General features: G+C 44.9%; 1 protein-coding gene across 3 annotated transcripts in view; it reads right to left on the bottom strand.

Annotated features, from left to right (window-relative positions):
• LOC139280864 (A disintegrin and metalloproteinase with thrombospondin motifs 20) overlaps positions 1-26,768 on the bottom strand; it is a 551,188-nt gene that overhangs the window by 63,209 nt on the left and 461,211 nt on the right. For all 3 annotated transcript variants that reach the window (XM_070900621.1, XM_070900622.1, XM_070900623.1), the window contains one exon: positions 7,693-7,866. In XM_070900621.1, coding sequence (XP_070756722.1) covers positions 7,693-7,866 — 174 coding nt within the window. The remainder of the gene's footprint in view (positions 1-7,692; positions 7,867-26,768) is intronic.

The raw sequence follows: 26,768 nt of genomic DNA, 5'->3' as shown, positions 1-26,768 counted from the left end.
TAAACTAACTGACCTATAATTACTCGGTTTATCCCTTCCTCCCTTTTTAAACAATGGTACAACATTAGCAGTTCTTCAAGCCCCTATCACCACTCCTACAGCCAGGGAGGATTGGAAAATGATGGTCAGATCCTCTGCAATTTCTCCCTTGCTTCTTTTAATAGCCTCGGATATATTTCATCCGGTCCTGGCGATTTATCTACTTTCAGAACCAATTCGTTTTCTGCAGTTGACGCTAATAATTAAACTTGGCCTTTTTCTTTTTTTACATTGAACCTAATTATGTTGCGATAACTATTTCTCAATTGTTCCTCCACTCTCATATCTATTAATTGTCCTGCTTCATGTCCTAGAACTAAATCAAGCAATGTCTCTTTCCTTGTTAGACCAGAAACATACCGATTTAGAAAGCGGTCCTGGATGCATTCTAAAACACATTCCCCGGTGTAACCACATATATTACCTTTATCCAAGTCTATATGAGGATAGTTCAAATCACCCAGTATCACTGCCCTGTTGTCTTTGCATGTCTCTCTGAACTGTCCATAGATATTTCCTTCCATCTTATTTCTCCTGTTTGCTGGTCTGTAATGCACACCGAGAATTGTACCATTACCTTCCTAGTTCTACCTCCATCCATCAGGATTCAGTGTTAACACAGCTGCCTAGGGACATACTTACTAATACTATCACTGCACCCCTCTTTTCCTGTTTATCTCTCCTGAAAATGTTATAACCAGGCATATTAAGGTCCCAGTCCTTCCTACATCTGACATAGTTACTATATCATAGCCCATCAACATTATTAATGCTTCAAACTCTCCAATTTTTTTTTGAATGCATTGTGCATTCACAAACATATCACAATCCTGAGCGTCACTATCTCAAAGCCTCCTTCATTCCCCTTCTCCTTTTTATAGGGGCATCTATACAACCAATGCAGAAGGTGGAATTACTCAAAACTCCCAGAACTCATTTAACTCATGTTGAAGTTTCACAGAATCATCGCATAAAGTTAGATAGGAAGATGTGTTAAATCGTTCCTTCACCTACCACAACATGATTAACTATACATTGTGTGCAAGAAACAGCAATGGAGCTTTATATCTGCTTCTACTACAGACTCAAAATTCCAGTGTCATTATTTAGAAAAAATAGTTTTAGATACGTCAATTGCTGATATCAAATAATCTTTTAGATATAGAGCGGGCGGAATGCCGCTAACATCAATAGACTTAAAGGCCTGGATATTAATATTGGTGGGTTACATAGGTGGGGGTGGGGGATGGATAATGCTGTGGAACCTTAACTCCATAGCATGCGCGTTTTGGCCCTGATTGCTTCCCTGCCAGAAGTCAGCCCAATTGACAGGCTTGACTTCCAGTTGGGCAGGGAGCACTCCGGAGCGGAGTGCAGGACCAGGTAGGTTCGATCCATAACTCCGGGGGGATCCGATCATGGGAGGGTGGGGAAGGGGGAGAGTGGTACGATGTCCGATTCCTCATCCTGGGGGAGAAGGGACCCTGGGGGCCTTTGTATGGTAAAGGGTGGGGGTGGGGAAGAGTCTGATGGGAGGAGGCTTGGGAGGCTAGGGGGAAGCACTCCTGCTCCTCCTGGCCGACAAGCAGGCCTGTGAAGGCACTTGCCTCCTCCCCAAAGCTGTCCTCGTCTCACTTCAGCTCCCAGGTTTCCCGAGGCCTGGGAAAAGCAGCTGCCCACAATAAAACCTGCAAAGCAGGTTACATCAGAGGCTACCAGCCTCATTAAAATATTTAAATTACCACCCGCCTCCTGAGAGCGGGATGGTTGCCCGGAAGTGGGCGGGTTGGGGTTGGGCTTCAGATTTTTAACATTTTATCATCTGACCCAACCCCAACCCACCCGTTTGTGTAAAATTCAACCCAAAGGTTCAGAAGAATTGACAGCAATCGAAGCTTAAATTGATCAAACTACTTAAGGGAGGATGGCGCAAGGGATGAAACTTCAATGAAACTGGACAGATTTATATCACAATTAGCAGAGTTTTGAACTGTACACATGAATGAAACTATAACATGAAATGTTTGGCCAGTCATATTTTCTGCAGGATACAATGTCAAACGATGGTTTGGATGTTAATGTCGGTGGCCGACAACACACTTCTAAGCTTACAGATGCAAGATGGCTTTACAAGCAAGATTACACATCTCGGAAAGTTGTCAAGTTTATAAAGTGTGCCAGAATAAATATCATAAGGAAACTCTTGGAAAACAGATGAAAAGGCCAGATGGAGCCAGAATAGACTTTTCCAGACCTTGATGTTCCTAAGGCTACAGGAAATGATGGAAGGGGTTTGTTGAACTAAAGATGCAGGCAGCACATGGTTCATTATGGATTCTGGATGTAGCATTTAATGAGGAGGGAAGGATGCCAGTCGTTGACATGACACTTTATTATGAAGACAGATCCCTTTTTGTGGTATACATCAAGGATCTAGATTTGAATATAGGGGGTATGATTAAGAAGTTTGCAGATGACACTAAAATTGGCCGTGTGGTTGATAATGAAGAGGAAAGTCATGGACTGCAGGAGGATATCAATCTACTGGTCAGGTGGGCAGAACAGTGGCAAATGGAATTTAATTCGGAGAAGTGTGAGGTAATGCACTTGGGGAGGGCTCATAAGGAAAGGGTATACACATTAAACAGTAGGCCACTTAGAAGTGTAGATGAACAAAGGGACCTTGGAGTGTTTGTCCACAGATCCCTGAAAGTAGCAGGTCAGGTGGATAAGGTGATTAACAAGGCATACGGAATGCTTGCTTTTATTGGCTGAGGCATAGAATACAAGAGTAGGGAGGTTATGCTTAAATTGTATAATACACTGATTAGGCCACAGCTGGAATACTGTGTGCAGTTCTGGTCGATGTATCATAGGAAGGATGTGATTGCATTGGAGAGGGTGCAGAGCAGATTTACTAGGATGCTGCCTGGAATGGAGAATCTTAGCTATGAGGACAGATTGGATAGGCTCGGTTTGTTCTCCTTGGAACAGAGGAGGCGGAGGGAAGACCTCATTGAGGTGTGTAAAATTTTGAGGGGCCTGTATATAGTGGATAGCAAGGGTCTATTTCCCTTGATGGAGGGGTCAATTACAAGGGGGGCATTGGTTTAAGGTGGTTGGTGGAAGGTTTAGAGGGGATTTGAAGGGGGGCTTCTTTACGCAGAGGGTTGTAGGGGTCTGGAACTCGCTGCCTGGAAGAGTGTTGGATGCAGAAACCCTCACCACTTTTAAGAGATGGTTGGATGGGCACTTAAAGTGCAGTAACCTGCAGGGTTACAGGCCTAGAGCTGATAATTGGGATTAGACTGGATGACCTTTTGTTGGACGCCGCAGATATAATGGTAAGTACTGCAGGGAATAGAATACGCCAGGGTTAGCTCCTTGACTAGTTTCGATTGCCTGGATGGGTTGGAGAGGAATTTTCCCAGATTTTTTTCTCCAATTGGCCTGGGTTTATATCTGTTTTTTTCCCTCTCCCTGGAGATCGCACAGCTCCGGGTGGGGTGGAGTGTAGAATGTTGTGATACAAGGGGTATCACAGTTGTGTGAGGCGGACTGGTTGGGCCAGATGCTCTTTACCTGTCCGCCATTGTTCATATGTAACCTTCAGGGCTGCTGATCAAGGGCCGTGTGGCTCGTTGTCGGCCGGCACAGACACGACAGGCCGAAATGGCCTCCTTCTGCACTGTAAATTCCTATGTTTCTAAGAAGCGTATAAGGCAAAGGAAATTAAAGATCAAATATCAACAATTTAGCAGAGAGTTTTAAAGAGATTAATGGGACTGAAATGAACGTTGAGGCTAGATACAATTGGCTTTCGAAGAACAATGTGCTGACAGATTGTTAAACAATACTGTTAGAAAAGCCTTTATATACTACATTTCCAGAGTGACATTACTCTTCATAGTGGACATATTCTGAATGTTTGGCAAATATTAATTTGACTGATTTCTGATGTGACCTTCGATGGATTATGAAAAATTATGAGGAGACCACTAATACCTAAAACAAGCACACTCTGATGAGTGTTATCAAATTAAGTAATTGCAGAGATGATCAGCAAAGGAAAACGAATATGGATTTGTACCGTGTAACCAGTAAAATACAAAGTTGATGGCATCATGCTGACATTATATAATGCTCTAGTAAGGCTGTTGAGCATTGTGTCCAATTCTGGTTACCAGGGTACGAGGGAAATGTCATGTCCTGTAAGTGGGGGAAAGAAGGGCCATAGATTAATCTGGTTAATGGACTGAGTTATGAGGAAAGTTTTCAAAGCTTGGACTCTTCAGCCTTGAAGGAATGTAAAGATATAGGACCTTAGAGGATTTTAGATATTAAGTACAATATTAAACGTTAGTCCAGCACACTATTCTAAGTTTATAATTGCAGTCCAAAGGGACTGTCATTTTTGGGGGGTTTCAGCCACTGTTTAACAGAAAAGACTTAGGGCATAAAGAATTTTTCTAGCAAAGTTTAAAATAAGTACCTAGATGAAGGTTGGTTAGAAACATAGAAAATAGGTGCAGGAGTCAACCATTCGGCCTCTCAATCTGGCCCTTCGAGTCTGCACCACCATTCAATATGATCATGGCTGATCATGCAACTTCAGTACCCCATTCCTGCTTTCTCTCCATACCCCTTGCTCCCTTTAGCCAAAAGGGCCACATCTAACTCCCTTTTGAATATATCGAACAAACTAGCCTCAACAACTTTCTGTGGTAGAGAATTCCATAGGTTCACAATTCTCTGAGTGAAGAAGTTTCTCCTCATCTCGGCCCTAAATGGCTTATTCCTTATCCTTAGATGTGACCCCTGGTTCTGGACTTCCCCAACATCGGGAACATTCTTCCTGCATCGAACCTGTCCAATCCCATCAGAATTCTTTATGTTTCTATGAGATCCCCTCTCATTCTTCTAAATTCCAGTGAATAAAGGCCCAGTTGATCCAGTCTCTCCTCATATGACAGCCCAGCCATCCCTGAAATCAGTCTGGTGAACCTTCGCTACACTCCCTCAATAGCAAGAATGTCCTTCCTCAGATTAGGAGACCAAAACTGTACACAAGTATGCTAAATGGAAGCTACTTTCCCCATTGACTAAATAATAAACAACTTATTTGCTTATCTAGGTAACAACAAAATACCTCAAACTCATTGGCCCTAAATGGGTAAGCCATTTAGGACCGAGATGAGGAGAAACTTCTTCACCCAGAGAGTGGTGAACCTGTGGAATTCTCTACCACAGAAAGTAGTTGAGGCCAATTCACTAAATATATTCAAAAGGGAGTTAGATGAAGTCCTTACTACTCGGGGGATCAAGGGTTATGGCGAGAAAGCAGGAAGGGGGTACTGAAGTTTCATGTTCAGCCATGAACTCATTGAATGGCGGTGCAGGCTAGAAGGGCTGAATGGCCTGCTCCTGCACCTATTTTCTATGTTTCTATGTTTCTATTTACGGGGAGGACGTGGATGGGGGTCACAGCGGCTGGGAAATCCGGAAATGCGGGTAATTTCCGGCCTGCAGCCAGCCAGATTGAGAGGCCTATACTAGAAGTGCACAACTGGGGTAGAGAGAGGAGGGAGGGAGAGATCGATCGCAGGGGGTTGAAGAGATCGCTGGTCAGGTGGGAGTGGCGATGGGGGGGTGGGGGGTGCGAAATCGGGGAGAGGGAATTAACAAGATCATGGGCCAAGGGGTGATGGGGGTGGGTGGGGGACGGAAATTGAAGAATTTACGGGTCGGGAGACTGTGGACTTGTGGGGCATTGAAGGCAGAGGTGGCAGTGGACTGTGGGGGTGGGTGGCTGTTCACAAGGAGAGATGCAAGTTTGTTTGGGGTGCCCGGGGGTGGGGGGGGGGGGGGGAGCGCGCCTGCTCCTCCTGGCCCACAAGCAGTGCTGGATAGGCCTCTTCCTGCTCAATCCGGTCATTCTTGTCTCCCTTCAGCTGCCGAGCTTCCTGGGAAACCCGTCCCGCAACCGTTAAATGTAAAAGTCTGTTAAAATGTAAGGCGGCAGCCTAATTAGCATATTTAAATAATTGACCTGCCTCTCGAGAACAGGTTAGTCACCCGACCCCCTCAACCCGCCTCTGTTAAAACTGAAAGTTCCAGGCGGGTTGGAATCGGTTTTCAGATGTTTAAAATGTTAACCTAACCCACCCGTTCCTCTCTCGCCATGGTAATGGCGGGGGGGAATTAAAACTTCCCCAATTGAGTTGGAAAATCCTTTCATCCCTATCCGCCTGTGCGGAGTGAGAGGGTGACAGGCAGGCTACAAGGACAGTGAGGCTTTAAAGCTGACAACTGAGAAAGATTTTGGGGCAGCTCAGAAAGTTGTAAATGTTGGAGGAACACACAGAAGACATTAAATTCACTGATACAGCCCACTGACGTGAGGTTCTATGTTGTATCATTGTATGAAGATAAGTTGTGCTGATTGAACTCAGTGAATCTGAACTTAACTGTTGCTCTGTATGTTCACCTACTGTGAAATAAAGCAGCTTAATGATTCATATTAAGCTTCACCTTACCAAGCATTTGCCTTCAGGGAGATTAGTGTGAAAGACATGAATATCCAGGCCAACTCACAACAACAACTTTTATTTATATAGTGCCTTTAATGTAGTGAAACATCCCAAGGCGCTTCACAGGAGTATTATGAGATAAAAATTTGATACCGAGCTGTATGCGTACAAATTAGCACAGGCTTGGTCAAAGAGGTCGGTTTTAAGGAGCGTCTTGAAGGAGGGAAGAGAGATAGAGAGGCGGAGAGGTGTAGGCAAGGAATTCCAGAACTTGGGGTCTAGGCAACAGAAGGCACGGCTACCAATGGTGGAGTGATTACAATCAGGGATGCTCAAGAGGGCAGAATTAGAGGAGCGCAGACATCTTGGGGGTTGTGAGGCTGGAGGGGATTATAGAGATAGGGAGGGGTGAGGCCATGGAAGGATTTGAAAATACGGATGCAAATTTTGAAATCGAGGTGTTGCTTAAGCTTATGCTACTGTCTTATCTCTAAATTCTGCTATAATACAAGTAGATATAGTAGTGTATCAAAGTAAGACCATCAGACCACTTACTGGACGGCCAACATAACTAAACAAAAGAAGGTATCTAAGGCAGACCAAAATTTGTAATGAGGACATTGGTAGAAACTAGTAAATGGATTGATGCTAAAAAGTATTTCTTCACCCAAAGAGTTAATGCCCAGAATAAAATCCTTTATAAACATTCTGGATGTTTAAAATTACACAAATGTTGATACAGGGTATGACTAAAATGCTGCCCAGCGCAGAAAGAGAAGAGCAGAAATATAACGTATAAAAATACAGAGACAATCTAGGAGCATGTGACTGGGCAGACTCCTTAAGAATGAGCAAAACAGCCACAGTACAGGGTTAAAAGTTCTGGTGCAAAAAAAAGGAACATTTAAACAATACTGTCTGGATTTTTGGAGACACAGTTTGTGGCTTCCTTTCGAGCTCCCATGCATATCTGGTTTGGCACCTGGTCAAATAACTGTAGGCACTACTTATGCCGGAACATGCAAACATTTATTTGAAGTCCCTACTCCAGAGGAAGCCCCATAAAAGAAGCCCCTCTGTCATTTCTGACGTTAACTTTTTCATCTTATCAGTCCATACTTACGTCTTGCCATTCATTTGCAAGCCATTCATAGCGCAGACAGTCAGGCAGCCGACACTGCTGTGTGCTGGCTGGGCGAGAGAATGGATCGCACGTCTCTTCAATTATTCGACCTACGCCCTTCAGCCTGCAGAAGACTTCCCTTTGCTGAAACCCCGCTCCACAGGTCACTGAGCACTAACACCAAAAAAGAGCCAGAGGAAAAAAAAAGGTAAAGGTAAAAGAGCGCATTGGATAACAATGTTAAAGTGAACCATTTATATATTGGTCTAATATATACATTTGCTCGAATGCTCATTAATGCCTCTTGAGGCAAAAGTCGCAGGCAAGGTTAGCAATACATAATGGGCTGCCTTACGTGGCTGTGTTCGTTTGATATACCAAAGTGATCTGAGACTTCACATACAGGGCAAATCATGTATGAATTGTCGATTAAGAGTGAGACAGAACTTTAAAAAAAAAATTGACAGAGCAATTACTTCTACATCAGACTTGCGTTCCATGAGAAACCTAACCACAAAATATAGAGCAGCTGTTGAGGCCAGTCAGACCATACTCCAGATATTTTACTTGGGGGTGCTCTTTCCTATCAACAGCTGCTGCAAAACGGAATAAATTACTTGGATGTCCCCATTTTAAGGCATTCTCATCAAACTGCTTATATTCAAAATGACTGTGTGATTTTACTAGGCACGACTGATGTACAATGGCGCTTGTGATAGACAGTTTTTAAACTTAGGATTCTGCTTTATATCTTTGTATCCAAGCATTTACTTATAACATCTCATTAAGATTTAAGTACCTCCTTCATTGAAATATTCAAACATATGATAAAGAAAGAAAGTCTTGCAATTTTATAGCATCTTTCACAACCTCAGCACCTGAAATAATTTTGAAATATAAACAAAAAAATGCTGGAAATACTCAGCGGGTCAGGCAGCATCTGTGGAGAGAGAAACAGAGTTAACGTTTCAGGTCGATGACCTTTCATCAGAACAGTTGTAACGAATGGTCATTGACCTGAGACGTTAACTCTGTTTTTCTCTCCACAGATGCTGCCTGACCTGCTGAGTATTTCCAGCATTTTTTTGTTTATATTTCAGATTTCCAGTATTCGCAGTATTTTGCCTTTTGTATAAGTACTTTTGAAGTGTAGTCACTGTTGTAATGTATGAAACGCGGCAGCCAATTTGCGCACAGCAAGCTCCCACAAACAGCTCTGTGATAATGACCAGATCATCTGATTTAGTGACGTTGATTGAGATATAAATGTTGCTCCTCAGCTCTTCTTCGAAATAGAACCATTGGCTCTTTTACGTTCACCTGAGAGGGCAGACAGGGCCTTGATTTCAAGTCTTCTCCAAAAATGGCAGCTCCAACAGTGCAGCACTCCCTCAGTATTGTACCAGCCAATGTTTTGTACTCAAATCTCTGGAGTGGGTCTTGAACACTTCTGACTCGGAGGCAGCAGTGCTGCACTGAGCCACGGTCGACACCTAAGATACAGCTTCAGTGCTGCAGCACATTAATATTGCAATGTACATTTTACTGCAAGTCAAAACAGATTTTAATGCAGTGTCGCTCATAAGTGTTGCTACTTTCCAAATTTTGTGGGCATTTTTGGCAATCTACCTTCAAAATTACAGGGAGGAGCTGGAGAGTTTTCAGAGAACTAGAACACAATTATTTGGGGCTTTATGTTGTAAGTTATGAAGAAAGATTCACAGAACTCAAGTTGAAAGGCGACACCATCGAGTTTTTTGTTAGCCTTTTCAAAGGTTTGGGTAATATCGATATAAAAATAAGATATTTAACTTACACTGTAATTGCAAAACTAGGCATAAAATTAATAATGCGATTGATTCATTAATTAGCCTATAGGGAGACTTTATCCCCACAGAAGAGTGGCTGTGTAAAATAAATTCCCAGAATAATAGTATATAAACAAACTTCTTTTTAAAGGGAACTAAATGACACAGTCGCTAACAATATCGTCCTCTCAGATCTGGGACTCAAGTTTGAATCTAACACAGACTGGTGGGATGACAGCCTGGTTTCTCTGTTGACTGGAGTTGGCCAACTGAAATTATGCCGGGCACTATTGTCCAAGTGAGCAGGGACCACGGTACAATATCAGCCTGAATTTGACACCTTGTAGTATCATCTTAAAATCTACCTCTTTGACCAAGCTTTTGTTCACCTGTCCCAATATGTGGCTTGCTGTCAAATTTTGTCTGAAATTTTGCTCCCGTGATGCACGCTGGGACGTTTTTACTAGGTTAAAGGCTCTATAAAAATGCAAGCTGTTGTTAATTATTAGCAATCTTATTCAGAATAATCGCAAGGGTAGCTGGTGATGGATAAGGAAATCTCACACTGACGCAGTACAGGGTGCTGTGCTGAGGTAGGGGCCAAAGCATATCATTGGGGGAAATGAGAGGGAATTTCACTGATAGGTGCTTGAAATGAGCACTAATATTCCTCATCTTAACAAGCACACTGCCTTTTTCTTTTAAGAATAGCTCTAGATAAATAACTGTCTGAGAATTTGATGAAGGCTGTAAGGATAAGTGGATGTTCAAAAGCACAATGGTGTCACTCATGGAATATCGTCGCTTGGGGTTGAGTTGGTATGTGCCGAGGGGCTGGATTGAAGTCCTGTGTTTGGCTGCTCTCAAGAGATTGAGGAAGTTTGGTAGAGATCACCATGGGGCAATTTGTACAGTCTGTGAAAATAATTCACTTGATGGCCTGAATGGCTCTTTTTGTTCAAGAGCTTTTTATGCTCATATGCTGTCTTTAAGACGAGTGGTTTGTTGTTGGTCAAAAACCAGCATGTTCATTTTCTCCGGCACTTTTTGTGCAGAATTGCGGTACTTGGGCAGCACCATGCCTGAACATTCATTGGATGTGTCCCAGATCACTTGCCCTAGTTCGATTCAACACAGTTTGCTAAGCCCCGGATTCATGGCCACAATTTGCCCCTTGGCGAGGCAGTTTCCCAGGCTTACTTGCCCTTTCAAATGGTTGAGGGTGAAAGAAAAACATAAAAACAAAGGCAAGCAATAATATACAAGCAAAATGGGGCAGGGAAACCGCTGAATATTTTGGTTTTCTCAAAATAAATACAATAAGTAAAGTATGACCTTTCCCACCAAATTGCCCTTTACAGCTACAGTAGCTCACTACTCTTAGAGGGAAAATTGGGTTCATTTGCGCCTCCTGTTAACGTCCCCGGGAGGCACTACCAAGGGGCTATTGCTTCTGCGACCGGGTGCAGCGCGATCAGCAACTCCTGCCATTTTGTGGCAGCGCTATGGTTTTGCGCCTCGATTTCCTTCATGTGACATCATCGCCGTGCGCATCACCACGGTAATGCCCCAGACCCAAAATTGCCTTCAGCCCCCTGCAGCATCGCCGGGCGAAAACACCGACAGCTGCAGGAGGCGTGCAACGGCCGGCTGCTCCGGGGTAATGCTTAAAGGCGAGGTGGGTGAGGTAAGTAAAAAAAAAACTATCTTCCGTCTTGCGTTTTTTTCGCGGGTGCCTGCTCGCGATCAATCAGCCCGGCACTCTGCTTGCGTCCCAGGCTGATCGGGCGGGATCGTGGCTGCCGGCGTGGTCCAGGTAAGTTGTTTTTATTTTGCAGAGCCTGCAGCGATGGCACTGCCCTTTCAGGGAGGGAAGGAGCCTTTCAATGCGGCAGTGCTGCACGGCCCAGTGTGCACCACTGCTCCACTCACTGCACCTCCTGCTGCCGATCGCGCTCCTGGAGGGAAGTGGAGTGCTTGATTTAATGCTCCACTTTCTTTTTGGAGAGCAAACGCGATATTTTTTTAAGTTTGAAGTGATTAGAACCAGTCGTTCCTATGGACTGGAGGGTAGCTAATGTAACACCACTGTTTAAAAAAGGAGGGAGAGAGAAAACGGAGAATTATAGACCGGTTAGCCTGACATCAGTAGTCGGGAAAATGTTGGAATCAATTATTAAAGATGTATTAGCAGCGCATTTGGAAAGCAGTGACAGGATCGATCCAAGTCAGCATGGATTTAAGAAAGGGAAATAGTGCTTGACAACTCTTCTAGAATTTTTTGAGGATGTAACTAATAGAGTGGACAAGGGAAAACCAGTGGATGTGGTGTATTTGGACTTTTTAAAAGCTTTTGACAAGCTCCCACACATGAGATTGGTGTGCAAAATTAAAGCACATGGTATTGGGGGTAATGTATTGACGTGGAATGAGAACTGGTTGGCAGACAGGAAGCAGAGCTTTGGGATAAATGGGTCCTTTTCAGAATGACAGGCAGTGACTAGTGGGGTGCTGCAGGGCTCAGTGCTGGTACCCCAACTATTTACAATATACATCAATGATTTAGATGAAGGAATTGAGTGTAATATCTCCAAGTTTGCAAATAACACTAAGCTGGGTGGCAGTGTGAGCTGTGAGGAGGACGCTAAGAGGCTGCAGGGTGACTTGGACAGGTTAGGTGAGTGGGCAAATGCATGGCAGATGCAGTATAATGTGGATAAATGTGAGGTTATCCACTTTGGTGGCAAAAACATGAAGGCAGAATATTATCTGAATGGCAGCAGATTAGGAAAAGGGGAGGTGCAACGAGACCTGGGTGTCATGGTACATCAGTCATTGAAAGTTGGCATGCAGGTACAGCAGGCGGTGAAGAAGGCAAATGGCATGTTGGCCTTCATAGCAAGGGGATTTGAGTATAGGAGCAGGGAGGTCTTACTACAGTTGTACAGGGCCTTGGTGACGCCTCACCTGGAATATTGTGTTCAGTTTTGGTCTCCTAATCTGAGGAAGGACGTGCTTGCTATTGAGGGAGTGCAGCGAAGGTTCACCAGACTGATTCCTGGGATGGCAGGACTGATATGAGGAGAGACTGGATCGACTGGGCCTGTATTCACTGGAGTTTAGAAGAATGAAAGGGGATCTCATAGAAATATATAAAATTCTGACGGGTTTGGACAGGTTAGATGCAGGAAGAATGTTCCCGATGTTGGGGAAGTCCAGAACCAGGGGTCACAGTCTAAGGATAAGGGGTAAGCCATTTAGGACCGAGATGAGAAGAAACTTATTCACTCACAGAATTGTTAACCGCAGAGTGTTGTTGAGGCTAGTTCATTAGATATATTCAAGAGGGAGTTAGATATGGCCTTTATGGCTAAAGGGATCAAGGGGTATGGAGAGAAAGCAGGAAAGGGGTGCTGAGGGAATGATCAGCCATGATCTTATTGAATGGTGGTGCAGGCTCGAAGGCCGAATGGACTACTCCTGCACCTATTTTCTATGTTTCTATGTTTCAAACTTTTAAAAGTTAGCACTCCAAACGGGGCACTACCCAATTTTACCCCCTTGGACGTTTTATTTTTTGTATAAGGTCTACAATGTAATCCATTACATGGACTAAACAAACCTTTTGAAGAAAAGTGTATTTATCCAGTTTGTCTGTCAGAATGATAATATCATTGTATGATACAGGTTAAAATAGAGAAAAATGTCATATTGATTCTGGGCATTGCATTGTGATGTATGGATATATGGAATGTGGAATAGCTTTTGTATTCTGAAAAAGGAATCCACTTTATTCTCTCTCGCCATGAAATTTAACGAATGCTACCAACACCTCCATCTGCCGTCTTGCTATTTTTTGTCAGAAACACCACTAATACTATTAATGAAAGATGATCCACAACCTGCCCGAGTTCTCAAATTCAATACCAGGTTAAAGATCATACAGGGTAGAGCTACTCAATGTGGCATGGACCTTAAACTGAATCTTTATCAATGGTGTTGTAAAGCTAGCAATGAGCTACCTACTGTGGGACTGTTCAACGTTTTTAATTCATGGATGTGTGCTTGACATGGGGAGAATTAGGTACATTGGTTTTCCACTGTGAATCTGGATGATTTACATGGATCCTCGGGATTGCATATTATTAACAATAGGACCATTAAGTTTAAAATCTAGTACAAAGATGTTTTTTCTTGATTTTCTAAATGTTAAATATCAATTGTATCAGCTGCAAGACTCTCAATTATGCCTATAGAATACCTTCTAAGATGGGTTAGGCTTAAAAATCGGCCTAGAATCTGTTTGAGACATTTCAAACTCCTCTGTTATTTCATTAGTAAAATACAGAAGATCAAACAGTGGTAATTAAAGTACACATTCTCGTTAGGTCTTCCCTATTTAGCTAGACCACGTCTCTGGCAAATTCCACAATAAATCCTCCAGTGCCGATATGCGTCCCATTGATATCCCAGAGATTTGGGACGGCCATGTATTGCTACTTATCCTGCCAATTAGAATGAAGATTCCTTTCATTTTATAAACAGCTGAATTCTCAATATCGAAAGAGACAGAATATGTCCATTCAGCTACTAAACATGGCAAAGTTACAGGGCTGGATTTTCAGATCTGCTCATTTCGGGGCGGTAATGGCAGTGGGGCAGTAAAATTTGCGCCCGGAAACAGTTTGCTCTTCAGTCAGCAAAATTCAGCAGCTGGGCCCTGAGTGTGGGATGGAGCGGAGCCTGGCACACCCTCTTCGGTGCCAGGCCGCTGGCCCGGCCGAAAACCTCCCTGGTGGCCCAGTGTTTGTCACTAAAGTGGCTGCAGAGTTCGCAGCAGCCCTCGGGAGCCACTTTCGGCTCAGTTGTGTGAGCGTCAACTTCAGCGGCAGGCAGCGGCACTCACTGGGCAGGAGCGGGAGTGAGCAGGACTGAGCGGCTGGCATCATCAGTGTGCGGCAGTTAGAGGCCTCTCCACTCGGGGATCTTCAGAGGGCCTCCGATGCGCATGCACAAGACTTCGCAATTTCTTTTGTTGCAGTTTTTGGCTTCCGACGTGTCGTCATTTTGGGGCTGTTTGAGGCTGATTGCTGTACTGCGCATGCGCATAAAGGCACACCACTTTATTCCACCTGTGAGTGTGAGAGGGGAGGGGGAGAGAAGAGAGTTGGCATTTGAGAGGACAGAGTTGGAGGTTGAAGGGGACAGAGTTAGAGGTTGGAGAGGAGAGAGTTGGAAGTAGCAGAGGGGTCAGTCTGAGTTGCAGAGGGGGCAGTCGGAGAAATTGAGACACACAAACGGTTGAGCAGCCATTCGTTTCATCATTGACGGTGAGTGACCAGAAACCAGCAATGAAGACTGGCAAAACCCGGCCCAGAGCTCCCTGGTTTAATGAGGAGCAATTGTAGGAGCTAGTAATGGAGGTGGAGCGCAGGTACAAAGACCTCACCCAGGATGGTCGTGGCAAGCCTCCACCACCCCAATACCGACACATTTGGAGGGAGATCAGACCATAATTGAGCAGGCTGGAGGAGCGTGCGTTGGTGAGTGACTGCCGCCATGCAACCCGACATCATGCTTTATGGGGGTCCCCTTAACAAACATCATCAGGTCAAATGTACACTGAATCAGACTATGTAAAATGAGTCATTCTTGGACTCTATGGAACAGCCCTTGCATTTCGAATTGTTGAAAGAAGATACTTATCATTGGAACGTACCATTCTAGGACACACACAGATGTGTTCCACACCCTCCCTACACCCAAAATAAATGGCCTGGAAACTGCGGACCAGCCAATGGGCTCCCACAGTGATCCTCGAGAAACAACGGAAATGGCTGAAAATGTCCTTTCACACCAGTTTTCTGAGTTTCTGTTGGACTCTGACCTAAGTTCTCGCACTTGGACCGATGTTCCACTAGACCACAGAATTAAAAGTCAAAGTTCCCCTCTAAGGGTTCAAATTTCCCCAACCCCTTTTTCTGGCGCCCTCACCCGAGGTGCGCCACTTTTATCTGTCTCCAAACGCGCCGAAAATCTTCCTCCGGATTCGGCCGCTGTCCAGCCTCTCCTCAGTGGTGGTGCAGCATGGCCCAGTGGGTTGGGGGCGGAGCCAGGTCCCGGCGTTGAAAACAGTGCCGGGACCTTTGCCCATGCGCGCTAGAGTCTGCACGCATGTGCAGTAGCTCCTGGCAGACCGTTTCGGCAAACCCGCGCTGCAGGCTGTGTGGGAGGGGCCAAAGCACGCCGTCCCTAGCCCTGGACAAATGGGCTCCCTCATCGGCGGCCCCCTGCGTTCCCTAAGGTAGGACTTCTATTTTTTATTTGTTATTTACTGATTGATTGATTGCTTATTACTTTGGTCTTGGTGCTTTAGGCACAGGGTTCCTTCTATTTTTTAGTTGTTAATTAATTGCTTATTACTTTTTGTGCTTTGTTTAGTGCTTGATGCAAATGTACTGCTTTGTTTAGTGCTTGGTGCTTTAAATGTATTTATGCTTCTTTAATGTTGTTGTGAAGATGTTTAGTGCTTTGCAAGGTCCCCTTCCCCCCCCCCCCCCGCTATCTCTGGCTGCCTGCGCTGATTTCTTAAGTCAGGTTTTTCTGAACGTACAAGAGTGCCCACTTACGCTGGCCTAAGTTAGTTTGGAGTAACTTTTAGCTGGCTAACCTTGCTCAAGTGGCCAAAACAGGCGTAAATGGCTGATAACGCCCCCTCTTGGAAAAAAAACTAAACTAAAAAAAAACCTAACCATCTCACTTACACTGGCGCGAATTAAATGGCCAGAATTGCAACTAAAAAGTTACTCCAGAAAAATCAAGTTGCTCCAAAAAAAAAAAACGGAGCAACTTCTGGGGAAATTTGGGCCCCATGATTCAACACTTCTCTGAGGCATCAAATTGACAGACATTCTGTTGGTTGTCTGATCTGGCGACAGGTTTCACCTGAAACATTTTTGCCTTCGATGCTGCCAGATCTCCTTTCATGTTTATGTTTAAAAGAAAAATCAAAACATTTTCTTTATCTCAGTTTAAAACATGGGTTCACTCCAAGTTCGACAGAGATCATGAAAACCATTGCCACCCTACCTCCCCAAATTGAGCCGTGCTTTTTGCAGCAATGAAGCTATTTCAAGCAGCATAATTAACAAATAATGGATTATCTTGAAACTAGGTGCTCAGGTGGCCATGGGAGGGAGCATGCGGTCCCACTGCTCAAGGCTTTCTGGGACTGGTGGGCATAAATTGGACTTTATGTATCAATTCTTTTATTAGTTGTGCCTCATTAAAACAAAGAGGCACGAGCAAATTAGTTTCACTGGGACAACCCAATGTCCTCTTTATGCCTTTGTTACCTCTCAACTTGACTACTCCAACGCACTCCTGGCTGGCCTCCCATATTCTACCCTACATAAACTAGAGGTGATCCAAAACTCAGCTGCCCGTGTCTTAACTTGCACCAAGTCCCGCTCACCCATTACCCCTGTGCTCGCTGACCTACATTGGCTTCTGGTTAAGCAACAGCAAGATTTCAAAATTCTCATTTTCAAATACTTCCATGGCCTGGCCCCTCCCTAACTCCGTAATCTCCTCCAGCCCCACAAATCCCCTGAGATGTCTGCGCTCCTCTAATTCTGCCCTCCTTAGCATTCCTGATTATAATCGTTCAACCATTGGCGGCCGTGCCTTCTTTTGCCTGGGTCCTAAGCTCTGGAACTCCCTGCCTAAATCTCTCCACCTCTCTACCTCTCTTTCCTCCTTCAAGACGCACCTTAAAACCTATTCTACTTATGCGGCTCAGTGTCAAATTTTTATCTTATAATACACCTGTGAAGCGCCTTGGGACATTTCACAACGTTAAAGGTGCTATATAAATACAGTTGTTGTTGTTTATGGATCAATTAAAAAGAGACAATTAGGCAAGAGTCCATCTTGCACTATTTGCTTTTGGTTGATGTATTTGGAAGGGAATATAGAAACATAGAAAATATGTGCAAGAGTAGGCCATTCAGCTCTTCGAGCCTGCACCACTATTCAATAAGATCATGGCTGATCATTCCCTCAGTACCCCTTTCCTGCTTTCTCTCCATACACCTTGATTCCTTTAGCCGTGAGGGCCATATCTAACTCCCTCTTGAATATATTCAATGAACCGGCATCAAGTACTCTCTGCGGTAGGGAATTCCACAGGTTAACAACTCTCTAAGAGTGAAGAAGTTTCTCCTCATCTCAGTCCTAAATGGCCTACCCCTTATCCTAAGACTGTGTCCCCTGGTTCTGGACTTCCCCATCATTGGGAACATTCTTCCTGTCCAGTCCCGTCAGAATCTTATAAGTTTCTATGAGATCCCCTCTCATCCTTCTAAACTCCAGTGTATAAAGGCCCAGTTGATCTAGTCTCTCCTCATATGTCAGTCCCGCCATCCCAGGAATCAGTCTGGTGAACCTTCGCTGCACTCCCTCAATAGCAAGAACATCCTTCCTCAGATTAGGAGACCAAAACTGAACACAATATTCCAGGTGGGGCCTCACCATGGCCCTGTACAACTGTAGTAAGACCTCCCTGCTCCTATACTCAAATCGCCTAGCTATGAAGGCCAACATACCATTTGCCTTCTTCACTACCCGCTGTACCTGCATGCCAACTTTCAATGATTGATGAACCATGACACCCAGGTCTCGTTGCACCTCCCCTGTTCCTATTCTGCCGTCATTCAGATAATATTCTGCCCTCGTGTTTCTGCCCCCAAAGTGGATAACCTCACATTTATCACATTATACTGCCTCTGCCATGCATTTGCCCACTCACCTAACCTGTCCAAGTCACCCTGCAGCCTTTTAGCGTCCTCCTCACAGCTCACACCGCCAACCAGTTTAGTGTCATCTGCAAACTTGGAGATATTACACTCAATTCCTTCATCTAAATCATTGATGTATATTGTAAATAGCTGAGGTACCAGCACTGAAGCCTGCGGCACTCCACTAGTCACTGCCTGCCATTCTGAAAAGGACCCGTTTATCCTAACTCTCTGTTTCCTGTCTGCCAACCAGTTCTCTATCCACATCAGTACATTACCCCCAATACCATGTGCTTTGATTTTGCACACCAATCTCTTATGTGAGACCTTGTCAAAAGCCTTTTGAAAGTCCAAATACACCACATCCATTGGTTCTCCCTTGTCCACTCTACTAGTTACATCCTCAAAAAATTCCAGAAGATTCGTCAAGCATGATTTCCCTTTCATAAATCCATGCTGACTTGGACCATTCCTGTCACTGCTTTCCAAATGCGCTGTTATTTCATCTTTAATAATTGATTCCAACATTTTCCCCACTACTGATGTCAGGCTAACCGGTCTATAATTCCCCATTTTCTCTGTCCCTCCTTTTTTAAACAGTGGTGTTACATTAGCAACCCTCCAGTCCATAGGAACTGATCCAGAGTCAATAGACCGTTGGAACATGATCACCAATGCATCCACTATTTCTATGGCCACTTCCTTAAGTAGTCTGGGATGCAGACTATCAGGCCCCAATGATTTATCGGCCTTCAATCCCATCAATTTTCCTAACACAATTTCCTGACTAATAAGGATATCCTTCAGTTCCTCCTTCTCACTAGACCCTTGGTCCCCGGAGTATTTCTGGAAGGTTATTTGTGTCTTCCTTCGTGAAAACAGAACCAAAGTATTTGTTTAACTGGTCCGCCATTTCTTTGTTCCCCATTATAAATTCACCTGAATCTGACTGCAAGGGACCTACATTTGTTTTCACTAATCTTTTTCTCTTCACATATCTACAGAAGCTTTTGCAGTCAGTTTTTATGTTCCCAGCAAGCTTCCTCTCATACTCTATTTTCCCCCTCCCCCTTTGCCCTCCTCTGCTGTATTACAAAATTCTCCCAGACCTCAGGTTTTCTGCTTTTTCTGGCCAATTTATATGCCTCTTCCTTGGATTTAACACTATCTTTAATTTCCCTTGTTAGCCACGGTTGAGCCACCTTCCCCGTTTTATTTTTACTCCAGACAGGGATGTACAATTGTTGAAGTTCATCCATGTGATCTTTAAATGTTTGCTATTGCCTGTCCACCGTCAACACTTTAAGTATCACTCACCAGTCTATTCTAGCCAATTCACGTCTCATACCATCGAAGTTACCTTTCCCCAAGTTCAGGACCCTAGTCTCTGAATTAACTGTGTCACTCTCCATCTTAATAAAGGATTCTACCATATTATGGTCACTCTTCCCCAAGGGGCCTCGCACAACAAGATTGTTAATTGGTCCTTTCTCATTACACATCACCCAGTCTAGGATGGCCAGCCCTCCAGTTGATTCCTCGACATATTGGTCTAGAAAACCATCCGTGATACACTCCAGGAAACCCTCCTCCACCGCATTGCTACCAGTTTGGTAAGCCCAATCAATATGTAGATTAAAGTTGCCCAAGATAACTGCTGTACCTTTATTGCACGCATCCCTAATTTCTTGTTTGATGCTGTCCCCATCCTCATTACTACTGTTTGGTGGTCTGGACACAACTCTTACTAGCGTTTTCTGCCCTTTGGTATTCCGTAGTTCCACCCATACAGATTCCACATCAGCCAAGCTAATGTCCTTCCTTACTATTGCATTAATTTCCTCTTTAACCAGCAACACCACCCCACCTCCTTTTCCTTTCTGTCTATCCTTCCTAAATGTTGAATACCCCTGGATGTTGAATTCCCAGCCTTGGTCACCCTGGAGCCATGTCTCCAATTACATCATATCCGGTAACTGCTATCTGCGCAGTTAATTCGTCCACCTTATTCTGAATACTCCTTGCATTGAGGCACAGAGCCTTCAGGCTTGTCTTTTTAACACCCTTTGCCCCTTTAGGATTTTGCTGTAATGTGGCCCTTTTTGCTTTTTGCCTTGGGTTTCTCTGCCCTCCACTTTTACTTTTCTTCTTTCTATCTTTTGCTTTTGCCCCCTTTCTACTGTCCTCTGTCTCCCTGCATAGGTTCCCATCCCCCTGCCATATTAGTTTAACGCCTCCCCAACAGCACTAGCAAAAACTCCCCCAGGACATTGGTTCCAGTCCTGCCCAGGTGCAGACCGTCCGGTTTGTACTGGTCCCACCTCCCCCAGAACCGGTTCCAATGTCCCAGAAATTTGAATCCCTCCCTTCTGCACCACTCCTCAAGCCACGTATTCATCTGAGCTATCCTGCGATTCCTACTCTGACTCGCACGTGGCACTGGTAGCAATCCTGAGATTACTACTTTTGAGGTCCTACTTTTTAATTTAGCTCCTAACTCCCTAAATTCATCTTGTAGGACCTCATCCCGCAATTTTACCTATATCGTTGGTACCTATATGCACCACGACAACTGGCTGTTTACCCTCCCCCTTCAAAATGTCCTGCACATTTTCTATTGGTCTGAGCTATAGGACTCAGATGTAAATAAATATTTGCTACAACTTCACCCTTCTAACCAAAAAGAAAGTAGATCCTACATCTTGAATTAATGACATTTTCAACCCCAGCTACTAAAATGTTTTTAAGATGAGTGACACAGTCCATATACACCATCATCATGAGCCAATAAACTTCCTCGTGTAGGTGATCATATCTAAATACATGTAGAACTTATGGTTCCAGCTGTTCTCTTTTCCAGTGCAATAAAATGTTCAAAAGACCAACTATGTTTTTGCAAGTAGACCAAGTACTTGATGGGTATTACATGAGAGCTGCTGAAATTTAAATGGGAACGGATTGAATTGGAGAGATTTTGATCTGAGATTAGAAGGTTATACATACAGTGGTAATTTCTTTGAAAATGTTTTTATAAGTGCAGGTTTCGTCAGGAAAAGCTCAACTAAATAAAAGCTTTCAGGAAAATTAAAAAATCCTGCACAACTCAGAAACTCTAAGTAAGTAGTTCATAAAAAGGTGGCTCAGCTTCATTATTTAACACTTAAAGATAGAGTCCAAACATCTGGCACTGATCGGAGGGGCTCAAGAACTTAGTAAAATCCCCCTCCTCCACGGCCCTCCATTGAAGAGTACATACATCCTTCAAAAACGCAAGGAGTCCTTCAGAACATGATTAAACAGTTTATGTTACGTACAAATCAAACACTACTTTGTACATGGTATGTCTTTTCCCAGGAAGTTGGAAGCAGTACTACAGCTCTTCCCATGCTGTTTGACCTTGAAGGGCTCTATTACCAAGCCTAAACCAACTATTGCAGAAAGGCTTCATTTTAAAATAAGCTTCCTTTGCGTCTTTACTAGTTAAGCTCAATCAAAAACTAATTTTGTTTGACCAGCTTTTTATTTTTTTAAGGTAGTCACCAAAAATGTAGCAAATCGTAGCCAGACAGAATGTGAGAGATATGCAGGATCATCAGCAGGAGATACAAACTGCAGCTGGATTTGATTGACAACTCGGTTTCTAATCTAAACTCTTTGCGGGGGTAACGTTCAACTTCAGCAGGGGCTGTCCATTATACACCCTACCCAGTTTTCCTTTCCATTATCGGGCAAGCGGCATTACATGTGGCCAATCCGACACTGCCAGGTTTCCGACCCCACCAAAATTGAAGTATACCCCCTTTCATCGCTAACTTATTCAACGCTGGCTCCTCGGTAACAATTCATGCGACTGCAAGGTATCCCACGCTCCATTCTGCATATGGTCTGGGAATGCTTCAATTGCTCTTGGCATGAGGTGGTAGATATTTTATTAACTCCAGTCAAGACTCAACTGCCCCCTTTTCCTCTTCTACCTAGGCCTTTTGGGTTGGTGTTTCCCTTATGGGGAGCCTCCCAGTTGGGAGCCTCAAAGATCATAAAATGCATGATACGCCTCTCCCTTCTGACGGCTGAAAGGCATATTATGATTGCATGAAGGTCACGAGTAGCACCTCTTAAACAGCAGTGGCTAGATTTAATTAAATTAGAAAAGGCCAGCTCACCGGAGGTTGGGGGAAGTATGCAATTTTAGATCAGAAATGGAATCCCTTTGAACAGTTTAGTGGGCTTAAAGCACAACCAGGAAGTGAACTAGACCCAAATGGACTCAAAACTTGGTTATTATAAATGTGTGAATGCTTACATTATCTTTGTAATATATAAGGATTAAATGACTTTCAGTATTAGTTTCTCAGTGGTTAAATTGGTGGCAGTTGTATTTAGCAGCCCTAGTACAGGTTAATTGAAAATTAATGAAAAATTCAATACAAAAATTAAATTAAAATCTGCTGTGGTTGAACCTTTAAAAATACAAGGAATAGATCCAATCGAGAAAGCAGAATGTAATTCTGGCAAATATTACAATACATTAGCCAATACATTCTCCAGTCCAGGCAACATCCTCTTAAATCCCCTCTGTACCCTCTCTAGTCCTGGCAACATCTTTGTAAATCTTCTCGGTACCCTCTCTAGTCCTGGCAACATCTTCGTAAATCTCCTCTGTACCCTCTCTAGTGCAATCACATCGTTCCTGTAATGTGGTGACCAAAACTGCACGCAGTACTCTAGCTTGTATTTTATACAGCTGAAGAGCTCCTTCCAGAGTTGCAATGCAGATTCCGCCCACTAAGGGGCACAATGGACATGATCTTCACCGTGTGCCAAATCCAAGAGAAATGCAGGGAACATCACCAACCCCTGTACATGGTCTTCTTTGATCTCACAAAGGCCTTCGACACTGTCAACTGTGAGGGATTATGGAGCACCCTCCTCAAATTCGGCTTCTCTCAAAAGTTTGTCACCATTCTTTGCCTGCTTCATGATGACATGCAATCAGTGATCCTGACCAACGGATCCATCACAGACCCAATTCACGTCCGGACTGGGGTCAAGCAGGGCTGTGTCATCACGCCAACGCTCTTCTCGATCTTCCTTGCTGCAATGTTCCATCTCATCCTCAGTAAGCTCCCCACTGGAGTGGAGCTAATCGACAAAACAAGTGGGAAACTGTTCAACCTCCGCCGCATCCAGGCATCATCCAAGGCTGTCCCGTTCTCTGTAAGTGAATTACAGTACGCAGACGACGCTTGCGTCTGCGCACAATTGGAGGCCGAAATCCAAGCCATCGTCAACACCTTCACCGAAGTATACGAGAGCATGGGCCTTACACTAAACATCCATAAGACAAAGGTCCTTTACCAACTTGCCCCCGCCACACAGTACTGCCCCCTGATTATCAAAATCCATGATGTGGCCTTGGACAACATGGACCATTTTCCATACCTCAGGAGCCTACTGTCAACAAGGGCAGATGTCGACGACGAGTTCCAACACCACCTTCAGTGCGCCAGTGCAGCCTTCGGTCACCTGAGGAAGAGAGTGTTTGAAGACCAGGACCTCAAACCCGGCACCAAGCTCATGGTCTACAGAGCAGTAGTGATACCCGCCCTCCTATATGGCTCAGGGACATGGACCATATACAGTAGACACCTCAAAGCATTGGAGAAGTACCACCAGCACTGCCTCCGCAAGATCCTGCAAATCCATTGGCAGGATAGATGCACCAACGTCAGTGCCCTCGCTCAGGCCAACATCCCCAAGCATCGAAGCATTGACCATGCTCAACCAGCTCCGCTGGACGGGCCACATCGTCCGCATGCTTGACACGAGACTCCCAAAACAAGCGCTCTACTCAGAGCTTCGACATGGCAAGCGAGCCCCAGGTGGACAGAGGAAACGTTTCGAGAACACCCTCAAAGCCTCCCTGATAAAGTGCAACATCCCTACTGGTACCTGGGAATCCTTGGCCCAAGATCACTCAAAGCGGAAAAAAAACATCCAGGAAGGCACCGATCACCTTGAGTCTCTTCGCCGGGAGCAAGCGTAGATAGCGGAAGGAGCGCACGGCAACCCAGGCCCCCCCAGCCACCCGTTCCTTCAACCACTGTCTGCCCCACCTGTAGGTCCCGCATTGGACTCATCAGTCACCTGAGAACTCATTTTTAGTGTGGAAGCAAGTCATCCTCAACTCCGAGGGACTGCCTAAGAAGGGATCTATACAGTTCCAGCATAACCTCCCTGCCCTTATATTCTATGCCTCAGCTAGTAAAGGCAAGAATCCCGTATGCCTTCTTAACCACTTTATCTACCGGTCCTGCTACCTTCAGGGATCCGTGGACATGCACTCCAAGGTCCCTCTGTTGCTCTACACTTCTCAGCATCCTACCATTCATTGGGTAAGAAATTCATATATGTACCGCCACCTGTTAGTGTTGTGTATGGAGAAAGAGTCAGACTGAACACTGTGAGCTCAAAGTAAAGTGTGACCGTAGTCTTTTATTGCAGGTCTCCAGAATGCCTCTCCAGCCTGGGAGGCCTCTTTAAATACCTGTGCACCCAAAGGAGTATGGGATCTCTTGGGACTCCAGAGGATGAACCCTCTGGTGGCTGTACAGAGTAAATACAAGTCCACATATATAACAGTTAGCACCAACGATTTTCAAAAAAATGGCAGCCGCCGCTCTTGCGTCAGCTGAAGGTGGTCCCTGCCCAGCTGCCATATTCATGGGCCCCTTTGTGCTGCAGATAACCGGCAGCGTCCTGTAAAAAAAAGTGGTGGCGTGGTGATGTGCAGGCCGACTTAACGTCGCCTACACGAACTTCACCCTAGCGCTCAATTCAGCGTTGGGTCCTAAGCGTGTCGGGGCGATATCTGCAGCTGGTAAAGGGACACACACATCAATCAAGTTTGAATGGAAGGGTTTGACCTTGTTTTGGGGGCATTTTATTGAAGTGGTGGCTTGCTGCACTATATGTGAAAAGTTTTTTTTAAGTGTATTGAGACTGCTGCTGGACGCTTACATGGGCTCGGATGATAAGTGAAGGCTTTTGGGAAGACAGAACATGCTGCGAATACTCAGCAGGTCACGCTACATCTGTGGAGTTCACATCTCGGGTCGACATGCTGCCTGTCCAGCTGAGTATTTGCAGCATCTTATGCTGTCATTTCACACTTACAGCATCTGCTTGCAGAGGGAAGAGGAAGACGCAGAAGAGGAGGAAGCCGAAGAGGAGGAATCAGACAGAAGGATGCATCCCAGACAATTGTAGCAGGGATATTCAGGATGGAATTGTCCACCTGTGGTCGCATTGGCTGGGCAGCTGCCTCTTCTTGTTGACCCACTGGCTGGGCATTTCTTGGGTGTGTGGAATGAAGGTGTGTGAAATGAAAGGTGGAGTTGTGCTGACGGGAGGGCGGCAAACCATTGGTACATATGAGAAGAGGGATAACGTACGAGGATACCTGCATCTTGTATCCTTTAAGCCCCACTGCTGGCCAAGGGCTCAACCATGCCCCTGCCAAGAATGGCCTGCACAATCTCCTCCAAGGGAGAGAGGTGAGGCTAGGAATGGGAGATGTGCCTCGTGTTCGGTACAGATTGTCGATAGGTGAGTGATTCGGGGTTGTCCATTGAGCAGTGTGTGAGGCTAGTGGTGCAGTTGGTAGGTGATGGCTTTTTAAGATGCATTCACTGATCTTGACCAGTGGTCTGAGGTCATGAAGCCTCTTTGGGCACAGGAGCCAGGTCATGGGGGCAACACTGCTAATAGTGACGGCCTTAGTAATGTACTCCCACCTTGTTCCTCCTGGAGGGCCTCCTGGACCTTGTGGGTAGAAGGCCAGTCTTGCAGTGTTGACCCCCCTGCACAAAGCTGGAGCGCTGTTGCACGACCCTGGGTGCCCCTTCCCTGGCTATCTGAGACATTTGTATTAGTGCTGAGGCAATTTTCCCACTTGCTTAGTTTAAGAAGGTAACTCAGCTTTCAGAGCTGAATAATCACGTTTGGAACTTCTTTTAAATATTGAATATTTGTAAAAAGACAGAAAGGGCTGAAAAATGTATTGAATGAGTGCATTTTAATTTGTCTTGCTTCAGTGTGCCCCTTTAAATTTCAGAGCTGCTCACTGCCCACAATGCATTGCGGGCTTCACGGCCTCGCACACAGATGCTCGGGGAAGCGTCAGTGTCACACCAGGACTACAAAGGGTCCCGGAGAGCATTACACCTAGGATTAGCGCTGTGCCACCTACTTCCATGCCCCCCACACCAATTTAGGTCGGTTAGCGCTGCGGCCATTTTGGGGGCCGTTAACGGCAGTTGGCGGTGATACCGACTGCTTTGCTGGCGATCACCAATTTTTTCCCTATTGTGTATTCCCTTGCCTTGTTAACCCTCCCCAAATGCAATACCTCACACTTCTCCGGATTGAATTCCATTTGACACTTTTCGGCCCACCTGACCATTCTTCC

This window comes from Pristiophorus japonicus, chromosome 15 (genome assembly GCF_044704955.1).
Source record: "Pristiophorus japonicus isolate sPriJap1 chromosome 15, sPriJap1.hap1, whole genome shotgun sequence".
Taxonomy (NCBI): domain Eukaryota; kingdom Metazoa; phylum Chordata; class Chondrichthyes; family Pristiophoridae; genus Pristiophorus; species Pristiophorus japonicus.
Note: the sequence above shows the minus strand (reverse complement) of the source record. Positions and strands in the feature narration are given on the sequence as shown.